The sequence below is a fragment of the Nerophis lumbriciformis genome, linkage group LG26 (assembly GCF_033978685.3).
Source record: "Nerophis lumbriciformis linkage group LG26, RoL_Nlum_v2.1, whole genome shotgun sequence".
NCBI classification, from domain to species: Eukaryota; Metazoa; Chordata; class Actinopteri; order Syngnathiformes; family Syngnathidae; genus Nerophis; species Nerophis lumbriciformis.
Window position 1 is genome coordinate 40,475,001 of NC_084573.2, and position 12,286 is coordinate 40,487,286.

General features: G+C 39.9%; 1 protein-coding gene and 1 long non-coding RNA gene across 2 annotated transcripts; one reads left to right on the forward strand and one right to left on the reverse strand.

Moving 5' to 3' along the window:
- The first annotated feature begins 1,929 nt into the window (after nucleotides 1-1,929).
- LOC133623632 (uncharacterized) lies at nucleotides 1,930-8,993 on the forward strand. Its single transcript, XM_072916311.1, has 3 exons — nucleotides 1,930-2,097; nucleotides 6,875-7,074; nucleotides 7,300-8,993. The coding sequence occupies exons 2-3, from the start codon at nucleotides 6,925-6,927 to the stop codon at nucleotides 8,266-8,268; spliced, it is 1,119 nt and encodes a 372-aa protein (XP_072772412.1). The 5' UTR covers nucleotides 1,930-2,097; nucleotides 6,875-6,924; the 3' UTR covers nucleotides 8,269-8,993.
- Nucleotides 8,994-10,007: 1,014 nt separating this feature from the next.
- Nucleotides 10,008-10,783, reverse strand: LOC133623635 (uncharacterized). Its single transcript, XR_009817918.1, has 3 exons — nucleotides 10,712-10,783; nucleotides 10,553-10,620; nucleotides 10,008-10,100 (listed from the first exon to the last, which is right to left on the reverse strand). It is a non-coding gene; the product is annotated as an uncharacterized lncRNA (long non-coding RNA).
- Between the last annotated feature and the right edge of the window lie 1,503 nt (nucleotides 10,784-12,286).

The window sequence follows — 12,286 nt, forward strand, 5'->3', positions numbered from 1 at the left end:
CAAGTGCAGTAGTATTCATGTATACATGTACAAGTGCAGTAGTATTCATGTATACATGTACAAGTGCAGTAGTATTCATGTATACATGTACAAGTGCAGTAGTATTCATGTACAAGTGCAGTAGTATTCATGTACAAGTGCAGTAGTATTCATGTATAGATGGCACTGGTGCGTTGTTTGACAGCTCTTCTCTGTTGGTTGTCCTGCAATTTGATTGGATGAATGCTGTGGGATGAAAACAACGTGGATCGAATTTGATTGGCTGTTGTACTGACAGGCAACACACACGCTGACAGACACACACACTGACAGACACACACGCTGACAGACACACACACTGACAGACACACACGCTGACAGACACACACACTGACAGACACACATGCTGACAGACACACACGCTGACAGACACACACGCTGACAGACACACACACTGACAGACACACACACTGACAGACACACACGCTGACAGACACACACGCTGACAGACACACACGCTGACAGACACACACGCTGACAGGCACACACGCTGACAGGCACACACGCTGACAGACACACGCTGACAGACACACACGCTGACAGACACACACGCTGACAGACACACGCTGACAGACACACACGCTGACAGACACACACGCTGACAGACACACACGCTGACAGACACACACACTGACAGACACACACGCTGACAGACACACACACTGACAGACACACACGCTGACAGACACACACGCTGACAGACACACACGCTGACAGACACACACGCTGACAGACACACACGCTGACAGACACACACACTGACAGACACACACACTGACAGACACACACGCTGACAGACACACACGCTGACAGACACACACGCTGACAGACACACACGCTGACAGACACACACACTGACAGACACACACGCTGACAGACACACACACTGACAGACACACATGCTGACAGACACACACGCTGACAGACACACACGCTGACAGACACACACACTGACAGACACACACACTGACAGACACACACGCTGACAGACACACACGCTGACAGACACACACGCTGACAGACACACACGCTGACAGACACACACGCTGACAGGCACACACGCTGACAGGCACACACGCTGACAGACACACACGCTGACAGACACACACGCTGACAGACACACACGCTGACAGACACACACGCTGACAGACACACACGCTGACAGACACACACGCTGACAGACACACACACTGAAAGAAAGAAAGAAAAAGAAAAGGTTGAGAGTATTACAAAGAGAGTAGGTGTAATAATAAGAAGACATTATTACTAGGACATACATGATATCTAAATAGTTGATTGACATTGACAGTGACATTGATACTACATGACTGTGTGACTGTTGCCATAGAAAGTGTAGGACACATGGAGGAAATACAATAGAGAAAGGGAAATACTGGAAAGTAAGTTAGCGAAAGAGAAGATTAGGTTAGCAGTGGAAGATATTTGAGGCATAGGTTATAAAGCATTATACACATATTTAAAAAAAACACGGGGTTAAATAAAAGAATATAGAGTCGGGGTCCACCTCGGTCCACACTCCATTACAGTAGGTGGCGGTAATGCACACCGCAAGGTTGCTTGCCAACCGCCATTAAACAAAAAGAAGAAGAAAGTGACGCATGCGTGGAGGATATGCGCTTTGCAGCAAAATCCTCCTTCACTCCACACACGCTTCTAAGCCTCGCTACTAACTACACTTTATTCATCCTCCGTGTCAGGATAAACTCCACTCGTCTCAGTCAACTTTGGACATTATTAGGCCCGCTTAGCTTGCTGGTTGTTTGAGCGCGTTAGTTAGCTTAGCATGCTAGTTAGCTTAGCGCGCTAGTTAGCTTAGCGCGCTAGTTAGCTTAGCTTGTTAGCTGCTAACAAAGAGAGGCGGATTTGAACAACACACATTAGTTAAGATCAAGTGTGAGTGTAAAGTGTTGTGATTGTGTGAAAGAACGATAGCAGAGTACAAAGAGGAACTTTCTCGGACAAAAGAAGAGAACAAGAGACTACGTCAACTACTGGACTCTTTTTTCAAGAAACCTCAAGTTGTGTTACACGGAACAGGTTTGTTTACTTCTTACTCTCACATGTTTACTAGCTTTATATTTCATCATTAACATGAACATGACGTGTTAGATTACTTTTCATTAAAGGCCTACTGAAATGCGATTTTCTTATTTAAACGGGGACAGCAGGTCCATTCTATGTGTCATACTAAATGAAACCAAATTTCTTGGTATAATGATTGATGATAAATTGAACTGGAAATCTCACGTAAAAAATATACAACATAAAGTAGCAAGAAACACGTCAATAATGAATAAAGCAAAACATGTTCTAGACAAAAAATCACTTCATATTCTCTACTGCTCACTAGTGTTACCATATCTGAGTTACTGTGTAGAAATATGGGGAAATAACTACAAAAGTACACTTCATTCATTAACGGTGTTACAAAAAAGATCAGTTAGAATAATACATAATGTTGGCTATAGAGAACACACAAATCCTTTATTTATTGAATCAAAGATACTGAAATTCTACGACATAGTGAATTTGCAAACAGCTAAAATGATACACAAAGCAAACTATAACCTGCTACCCGAGAATATACAACAATTCTTCTCAACAAAAGAGGAGAAATATAATCTTAGAGAGAAATGTAATTTAAAACATTTGTATGCACGTACAACACTTAAGACCTTCAGTATATCAGTATGTGGAATTAAATGATGGAATGGATTAAGCAAAGCAATCAAACAATGTACTAATATGATCCACTTCAAGAAACTCTTCAAACTTAAAGTGTTTACAAAGTATAAAGAAGAAGATAAACATTCTGTATTTATTTAACTCATCCATTCTTTCACTCACAAAATAATCTTACTTATCTCAACATATGAAATGTAACTTACTTCACCAATTATTATTTATTTACTTATTTTTATTGTGATTACTTATGGAGTATATTGTGAATAAATTGAGAACAGGAAGTGAACAAAAGTTTTAGCAACTGTTATGTAAAAGAAAAGGGGTAGGATTAAATAAGCTCTGCTTCTTCCTACTCCTTTTCGAACATGTTGAATAGAGAAACTGGAGATTGTGATGTATCATGTTGTATGATTGCATGTTCGAAATAAACTCAAACTCAATACTTGATCATTTTACGATATTGCCATATTTTTGCTGAAAGGATTTAGTAGAGAACATCGACGATAAAGTTCGCAACTTTAGGTCGCTGATAAAAAAAGCCTTGCCTGTAGTGGAAGTAGCAGACGAGTAGCGTGACGTCACAGGTTGTGGAGCTCATTGTTTACAATCATGGCCACCAGCAGCGAGAGCGATTCGGAACGAGAAAGCGACGATTTCCCCATTAATTTGAGCGAGGATGAAAGATTTGTGGATGAGGAAAGTGAGAGTGAAGGACTAGAGGGCAGTGGGAGCCATTCAGATAGGGAAGATGCTGTGAGGACCTGATATTCAGCTGGGAATGACTAAAACAGTAAATAAACACAATATACTCTATTAGCCACAACACAACCAGGCTTATATTTAATATGCCACAAATTAATCCCGCATAACAAACACCTCCCCCCTCCCGCCAATATAACTCAAACACCTGCACAACACACTCAATCCCACAGCCCAAAGTACCGTTCACCTCCCCAAAGTTCATACAGCACATATATTTCCCCAAAGTCCCCAAAGTTACGTACGTGACATGCACATAGCGGCACGCACGTACGGGCAAGCGATCAAATGTTTGGAGGCCGCAGCTGCATGCGTACTCACGGTACCGCGTCTGCGTATCCGACTCAAAGTCCTCCTGGTAAGAGTCTCTGTTGTCCCAGTTCTCCACAGGCCAATGGTAAAGCTTGACTGTCATCTTCCGGGAATGTAAACAATGAAACACCGGCTGTGTTTGTGATGCTGCAGTCGGCCGCAATACACCGCTTCCCACCTACAGCTTTCTTCTTTGCTGTCTCCATTGTTCATTGAACAAATTGCAAACGATTCACCAACACAGATGTCCAGAATACTGTGGAATTTTGCGATGAAAACAGACGACTTAATAGCTGGCCACCATGCTGTCCCAAAATGTCCTCTACAATCCGTGACGTCACGCGCTGACGTCATCATACCGAGACGTTTTCAGCAGGATATTCCGCGCAAAATTTAAAATTGCACTTTAGTAAGCTAACCCGGCCGTATTGGCATGTGTTGCAATGTTAAGATTTCATCATTGATGTATAAACTATCAGACTGGTAGTAGTGGCTTTCAGTAGGCCTTTAACTCAGACACATGATTGTTATTGTGTTATTAATGTGATTATCAGACAGCAGTCATTTCCATTAGATAATGATCAAATATAGGTGATTTGGCACACTTATAATTAAAATAACAAACAGCGGTGCGAAAGACCTCATAGTAAGCACCTCAAATGATTTATATTTATTACTTAGATTGGGGTTAAGGTTTTCATGGTATATTAGTGCAGGGAGCCATCATACTCACAGTATTTTCTGTCACTGAGGGAAGTTCCTGCTGTCTTCAGGGAAGTGGTGGTTGCAGTATGCGGGGGCAGATTCCTTCAGACCGGCGCCGCCTTCTCTGCGCTAGCTCCGTTAGCTTAGCAGCTAGCTAGCTAGGGTGAGACAGGGATCAGGTGATTTGCAAGTTAAATAGTACTACTAAGTATGTTTGGGAAGTAGTAAAGAAAGCTGCAAAACAATTAAAAGCACACAGATAGATACTTAGCTTTTTCGCAACAGCAACAGCAAGCGGTCACTCACGGCGAACCGGAACACCTTTGTGACATGAAAAAAACACAATAAATGTAAATAAATCATGGCGTTTACTTTTTGATATTAATATAAAAGTCAAAGCAGTTTGGCTAATGAAGATGAAGTCTAATAAACAAGCTTTGTTCTTCTCCAACAACGCCTCCTTGTAGTTCAGTGCAACAGTTTGGCCAACAAAAATAAAGACTAGTGACACCTCTCACATCGAATACACAATCTTCACAGCCAGCGTTCAATTCAATGAGATGACAAAACATTTGAGCTAGTATTGATGTTAATTGAACACTGATACAGTTTGCAGTTAAATAAAGGAGAAGTGAACATCCCAGCAGGAAAGGTGTAAAACAGTACTTGCAACGCGGTGCCTCCCTGTTTAAAGCCTCACCTTTTATTGTTAGTTTTGAAGGCCAAATACCTCCATGTTGTACTTCACACCCTCATTATTAACCAGTAGAATTGTAGTTTTTTGTCTTTCTTCCTCTTCAAGATGTTATTGCTTGTATGCACTTTGTGTGTGTGCCTCCACCCTGTAGTCACTCAGATGAAAGAGCGGAAGTGGTACTTTTCAAAGGTGGTATTGTACCGATTTCAATTGATTGTAATGTATATCATGTAATGTATTGTGGCCAAACAGCTCCATTTTTGTTTAAACTGACATCACATGGACTAAGATAAGACCTTCTGGAGGAAAGTTCTGTGGGAGAAAAGGTAACACCTTTAATCCCAGGAACACCACGCCTACCGTCAAGCATGGTGGCGGTAGTATTATGCTCTGGGCCTGTTTTGCTGCCAATGGAACTGCTGCTTTAAATGGGACAATGAAAAAGGAGGATTAGCTCCAAATTGTTCAGGACAAGCTAAAATCATCAGCCCGGAGGTTGGGTCTTGGGCGCAGTTGGGTGTTCCCACAGGACAATGACCCCAAACACACCTCAAAAGTGGTCAAGGAATGTCTAAACCAGGCTAGAATGAAGGTTTTAGAATGGCCTTCCCAAAGTCGTGTGGACAATGCTGAAGAAACAAGTCTATGTCAGAAAACCAACAAATTTAGCTGAACTGCACCAATTTTGTCAAGAGGAGTGGTCAAGTGGTCAAGCAGAAGCTTGTGGATGGCTACCAAAAGCGCCTTATTGCAGGTCAACTTGCCAAGGGACATGTAAGCAAATATGAACATTGCTGTATGTATACTTTTCACCCTCACATTTTCAGTAGAGCCATAATAAATTCATAAAAGAAGCAAACTTCATGAATGTTTTTAGTGAGCAACAAGTATGTGCTCCAATCACTACATCACAAAAAAACAAGAGTTGTAGAAATGATTGGAAACTTAAGACAGCCATGACATGATGTTCTTTACACGTGTATGTAAACTTTTGACCACCACTGTACATATGTGTGTTTATATGTATATATATATATCCATCCATCCATCCATTTTCGACTGCTTATCCCTCTCGGAGTGGCGGGCAGTGCTGGAGCCTATCTCAGCTACAATCAAGTGGAAGGCGGAGTATGTGTGTATATGTATATATATATATATATATATATATATATATATATATATATATATATATATATATATATATATATATATACTGTATATTTATGTATACAGTATATGTTCAGTTTAACAGTCCAGTTGTGATTGATTGAATGCACTGAGAATTATACTGGACATTCTTTTGTAATTGCCACAAAATAACATGTAGTATTTTGTTAATTCCTTGCCAAAATTATTTTTATTTTATAGATATTTTCAAAGCAGAATATTGTCCTTAGGGCCCTCTGGCACCTCATGGGGGACCCGTAAAATCTGTGCCTCTTAAGACCTCACTGTTGGCTTTGTACGCTCATGTTACTTCTCAACTAGTCAAAGTTGATGCTAATCCACCTGTTTCTTCTCCTTTTTACTGAATGTGAAAGCAAAAGTGAGTCCACTAATAACCGAATCGTAAAGCAGAATCGAAAATGAAATCTGAATTGGTCAAATCTTATCTATTTCCATCCCAGCATGTGTTTGTCTTCTTGTGTCCTGCAGACGTCTGTGAAAAATATCGTCCACCTGAGCAGCAGGAGGGGTCCTCCAGTATGGAGCAGAAGAGGTCACAGCACCTCCACGTGAAAGAAGAGGAGCCACAGCCCCCCCACTTTCAAGTTGAAGAAAAACAGCGACTGTCCCCCCACTTCATAGAGGAAGACAAGAGACACCTCATCAGTGTGAAGAGTGAAGATGATGAGGTCAAAGGTGAGAGTGAACAAAAGTGGAGCTTCAGGATGCGGACGGAGGAGCCACAGCCCTCCCACATTAAGAATGAAGCGGAATACCCACTGAGCCCTCACATTAAAGAGGAAGAGGAGGAACACAGCATCAGTCAGCAGGGAGAGCATGTTGAAGGACTGGAGGAGGTTGATGTCACCAAGATGCCAGTGACTGGTGTCCCTGTGAAGAGTGAAGATGATGAGGTCAAAGGTGAGAGAGAGGCGGAGCCTCCAAGCAGCAGCTCAACTCAACACATGACAACAGAAGCTGATGGAGACCACTGTGGAGGATCACAAGCAGACAAGCTCTTAGCTCCACTATCAGATAGTGAGGACACAACGTCACACTCTCCTGACACTGATGATGAACACTCTAAAGATGATGCAACATGTCACACTGACAACACACACTTCACATGTTCTCACTGTGACAAAACTTTTAAATATCCTAGTAAATTGAAAAGACACATGAGAACACACACTGGAGAAAAACCTTTTTCATGTTCAATGTGCAGTAAAGGTTTTACTCATAGTCACGATTTGAAAAGACACATAAGAACACACACTGGAGAAAAACCTTTTTCATGTTCAATCTGTGGTAAAAATTTTACTCAAAGGCACGATTTGAAAGAACACATGAGAATACACACTGGAGAAAAACCTTTTTCCTGCTCAGAATGTGGTAGAAGATTTATAACAAGTCGATGTTTAAAAGTACACATGAGAACACACACTGGAGAAAAACCTTTTATGTGTTTAGTATGTGGTAAAAGTTTTAGACAAAGACATAATATGAAAACACACATGAGAACACACACTGGAGAAAAACCTTTTTCATGTTCAATCTGCGGTAAAGGTTTTACTCGACAGCACCATTTCAAAGCACACATGAGAATACACACTGGAGAAAAAACTTTTATATGTTCAGTATGTGGTAAAAGTTATATAGAAAGACAGCAATTAAAAGTACACATGAGAACGCACTCTGGTGTAAAACCATACTCCTGTTCAAGCTGCAACAAATGCTTTCGTCACCTAAACACTCTTACAGTACACATGAGAACACACACAGGAGAGAAAGTGTTGAGTTGCAGTGTGTGTGGTGAAAGATTCTCTTCTAAGTACCAGTGTAAGAAACACAAGTGTGCTGGTGAGAACAGCAGCAGCAAATGAAGATGCAGGATTTGAAATAAACTGTCTAAACTTTCACTTTGACTTTCTAACAACATCAGCACATATAACATGTGTGACATCATTGTTGTGTGTGTAACACAACCTTGTTCATATGATTCTAACATTTATAGATTAGACACTTCAGATTAGTGCTTTTATTTCAGTCAAGTACATGAGTTAATATACACATTTGTGTACTTTAAAATGAACAGAACAATTGGACTGAAAAGGTGAGAATAAACAGTACATAAAATGTGTTACAGTAAACGTGTAGATATTCATAATTCACTTTTATACTTAATCATAATAGTGTTTTTGTATAGGTTTTTCGAAATAATCAACTGTTACATATTTTATTTTCTAGTTGTAGATGACTCCATAGATGAACTCCTTTATATGATGTACATATTTGTTTTACATGTGTTCATACCTTTGCTTTTGAGTACTCATAAATCCCTCTTAGTTCATATTTACTGGTTCACATCTGAAACATCTTCTGGACCACTTCTGGAAGCATATTATTATTGACTTTATACATCATTTGAGCAGTTGTCTTTTATACAATTTTAAAATGTGTGACTTTATGAATCATTTGTTGGGTCTCAATAATCCATTCTATTAATTGTCTTTATTACTCTCTTGTGTAATATGAATATTGTTGTGTGATTGTTTTATATGTATGTCCCCAGACCTTTATGTAATAAACAATGTATGCTTCAACTAAAGTTGGGTACAATAACTGTAGTTAATATTTGTAAGTAATTCTTTTATTCTATTTAGTATTGCACTCCATTTTTTTAAATGTTTTCTTTATGATTTATATGTAGTGTCCAGCTTACTTCATCATCTATATTAACTCCTAAAATGTGATTACCTTTATTCCTTCCATTTCAATATTATCCATCATAACTTGTGTTTTACATTTTTACAATCTCCAAATATGATATATTTAGTTTTTTTGAAGTTTAGTGACAGTTTATTGATGTGCAGCCATCTTTTTATGGTCAAGTTCTCTCTGGATAAAATAAGATGAGAGTTAAATCAAGCGGTAATGAAGGTGAAGAATGTAAGATTATTATATACATAATTATATATAGTTACACTCAGTAGTGACAATTAAAGACACTTTCATCCTGTTCATTTGAGCAAAGAAAAAGAGTAATATTCTAAACCATAGAAGAATATTAATATCAGCAGTCAATATTCCAACATTGTGAAGCTGAGCTATGATTAAAAACATATTCAGCTTTAAAGGCTTTATGAGAGTGATGTCATTATCAGAATCAGAAATACTTTATTAATCCCAGAGGGGAAATTAAAATGTTCAGCACTGTTATAAACATGTGAATATTCAATGTAATAATATATGATATTAATACCATAATAAAGTGGTACGTTTAGGGATGTTTAATATTGTTTGTATGAACATCCTGAATGTTTTTGTGCTGGAATTGTTTGAATTAATAGAGAGTGGGAAAAAAAAGTAATGATAATAATGGTTTGTTTTAAGCCTGTTTATGAATAATTCAAGATAATTCAAATACCAAAATGGAGCTAACATCCTCAGTGAGCTGAACTCCAGCAGTAAAGATGAGATAAATAATGTGGAAAGGTCAGAAGTCAAATGTTTCTTCAGGTAATACATGGAGCCTCTGCTGCCACCCAGCGGCCGTTAGAAAGAATGCATACATTTTCTTTTGACCTCCTTAAAGCTGCTTTTTACTTTCTGTCCTGTTTGTGTCCAAGTCTGTAGTGTGGGCCATAGGACAGAAGGAGGACATTCTGTTAATAGCATGTGGAGGGCAGCAATACACCTAAGATGTTCTACTAGTCTGCTGGGAATAGAAAGAAGAAGAAGAAGGAGGAAAAAGCAAGATGGCGTGTGATGGAGAAAGTCTAAAGGTGGGAATTATAGTTCTGTATTTTTACACAGAACAGGTTTGTTTACTTCCTACTCTCACATGTTTACTAACATTATATTTATTTATTACCGCCATTCTTAAACATGTTGTATGTAAGAATGTGGGTGTTGTTGAGAAGATGATGCAGGTGTTCTGTCCAATTTAGCTACCTGTAAAAATGTGTAACTTCTTCTAGTCCATTTGTCAAATAAATTGTTTTCCTAAATTATAGTCTCCTCACTTTATCCAGACAGTCATTAGGACAAAAGACCCTGGGAGGAATTTGCCCTTTGAAAGGTAAACATCTTCACTGTGGCAGGACAGTATCAAGATGAATTCATCACATTTGTACAATCATTTTATTATCATTGTAAAGCCCTTACCTTTGGGCTGATACTGAGGACGACTGTGTTGACCACTTTGACGCCTGCAAATGATTGAATGTCCACTTCTGTAGAAATGTGTTTGGATATGACAATCTGTTTATTCCAAGCTATGAAAATGAAATGAAATGTAGGTTATAGAACATAATGTATGCTGACCTTGAATGACATTGTCACAGCAGCGAGACCTGACCACACACCACACGCTCCAAAACTGTTTGTCCTCCATGCAATCGCCCCCGAGTGTTCCCAGCTGAACCCAATTAAAAGGAGGCTACCATGGCAACCGCACCATAGCAACAGTCCCATCCCTGTCAACACTTCCTGGTTCGCAACAGGAAGTGGGCGGAGCAATCTGCCGAAAGGGAAATTCAGCATGAACTGAGGCCAGCCATCAATCAGAGAAAACAAAATAAAAACAATATAAAGAAATAAGGAAATTTGGCTCCAACACTGCGGCCCCTAATTGAGAAGAACAGGATGCCATGAACAACTCAAAATAATAACAATGGAGCCATAAAAATAAACAAATAATAATCATCTTTGAGTTTGGTGTTTCCGTGCAGCTTTAATGCGCATCATTTCCTGATCCACTTTGTCAGCACTTAGTAGTTTCCTCTTTTGACTCATCTCCAGTAGAGTCCTTATTTTCAGGATCCAGGCAACTGACCTCTTCAACCGTTTCCAATGGGAGAAGTAAGTGATCAGTTACTCCTCTTCTCACTGTAATGAGGAAGGCCATTAATGAGCCACCCCAATAGGCTCTTAACGGCATCCGGTCCATTTCCACGACTGTTGACCACTTCCCAGGGTTCAAGCAGTTTAGATGCATATGTCCCAATCACTAGCTCGACATCGCCTTGAATACGAGGAAGAGTGACGCCATCCAAGTATGGCCATTTAGCCAACTCCTCTTCATTGATGAGGTTGCTTGTCGTTACGGGCATCCTTCTTTGGGTGTAGACCTTGGGAAGGTCGTAGAACTGTTGCCCAGTGAGGCTGGAAATCTTTAAGTCCGTCAGAAGTAACTGAAAACTGATGTTTTTGGGCCCATGGTTAGGAGACTGATTTTTCTTTGTTTCAAGTTGAGCTTTGTCATCAAGCTTTCAGAACAAAATGTATCTGTGCTGCCCGGATCCAGGAATGCTGAGGTTTGTATGACTGTGTGTCCTTTGCTGGACTTTATCTGCACAGGCACAATTGACACAATTCCATTTCCGTTACCAGCTCCCGTTTGTCCACATGTTTGCAGAGATACTTGTGCATTACTCACAGATAGTTCCCTTGCCTTATTTTGGTTTGCATTTATGTTGCTTGCTCTTTCCTTCTGACCAATAAGAAGCAGACTTGGATGGTTTTGCTTGCAGACCTTGCAGGTCAAGCGCTTGTCACAATGCCTGCTAAGATGTCCAACATGAAGACACCCAAAACAGATTCCTTTCTGTCTTATGAAAGTTCTCTTCTCCCTGTGGGTCTTCTCAAGAGCGTGAATTGTAGAGCAGCAAACCCAGGCGTGTGCTACGAGCAGATGCACTTTGCTTTGGAGCAGCTTTAAATCTGGTTTGATCTTCCGCTTCAGGGGTTTTGATATTAATGGTCGTGGCAAAACTGTTACCTTGGAATTTGGGTTTACCTTGTGATTTCATTCCTGTCACAGGTTTACTTTCTGTACACTGTGCTGCATTCTCAATGTCTCCAAAGACTGGGTCAGAGACTATTTCCACCTGTCGCTCA

What these genes read in the sequence shown, in the direction of transcription:
- LOC133623632 (XM_072916311.1), top strand. Translation starts at nt 6,925, where the DNA reads ATGGAGCAGAAGAGGTCACAGCACCTCCACGTGAAAGAAGAGGAGCCA. An exon ending in TGAAGAGTGAAGATGATGAG is followed by an intron (nt 7,075 to 7,299) that starts GTCAAAGGTGAG and finishes GAAGATGATGAG; the next exon opens with GTCAAAGGTGAGAGAGAGGC.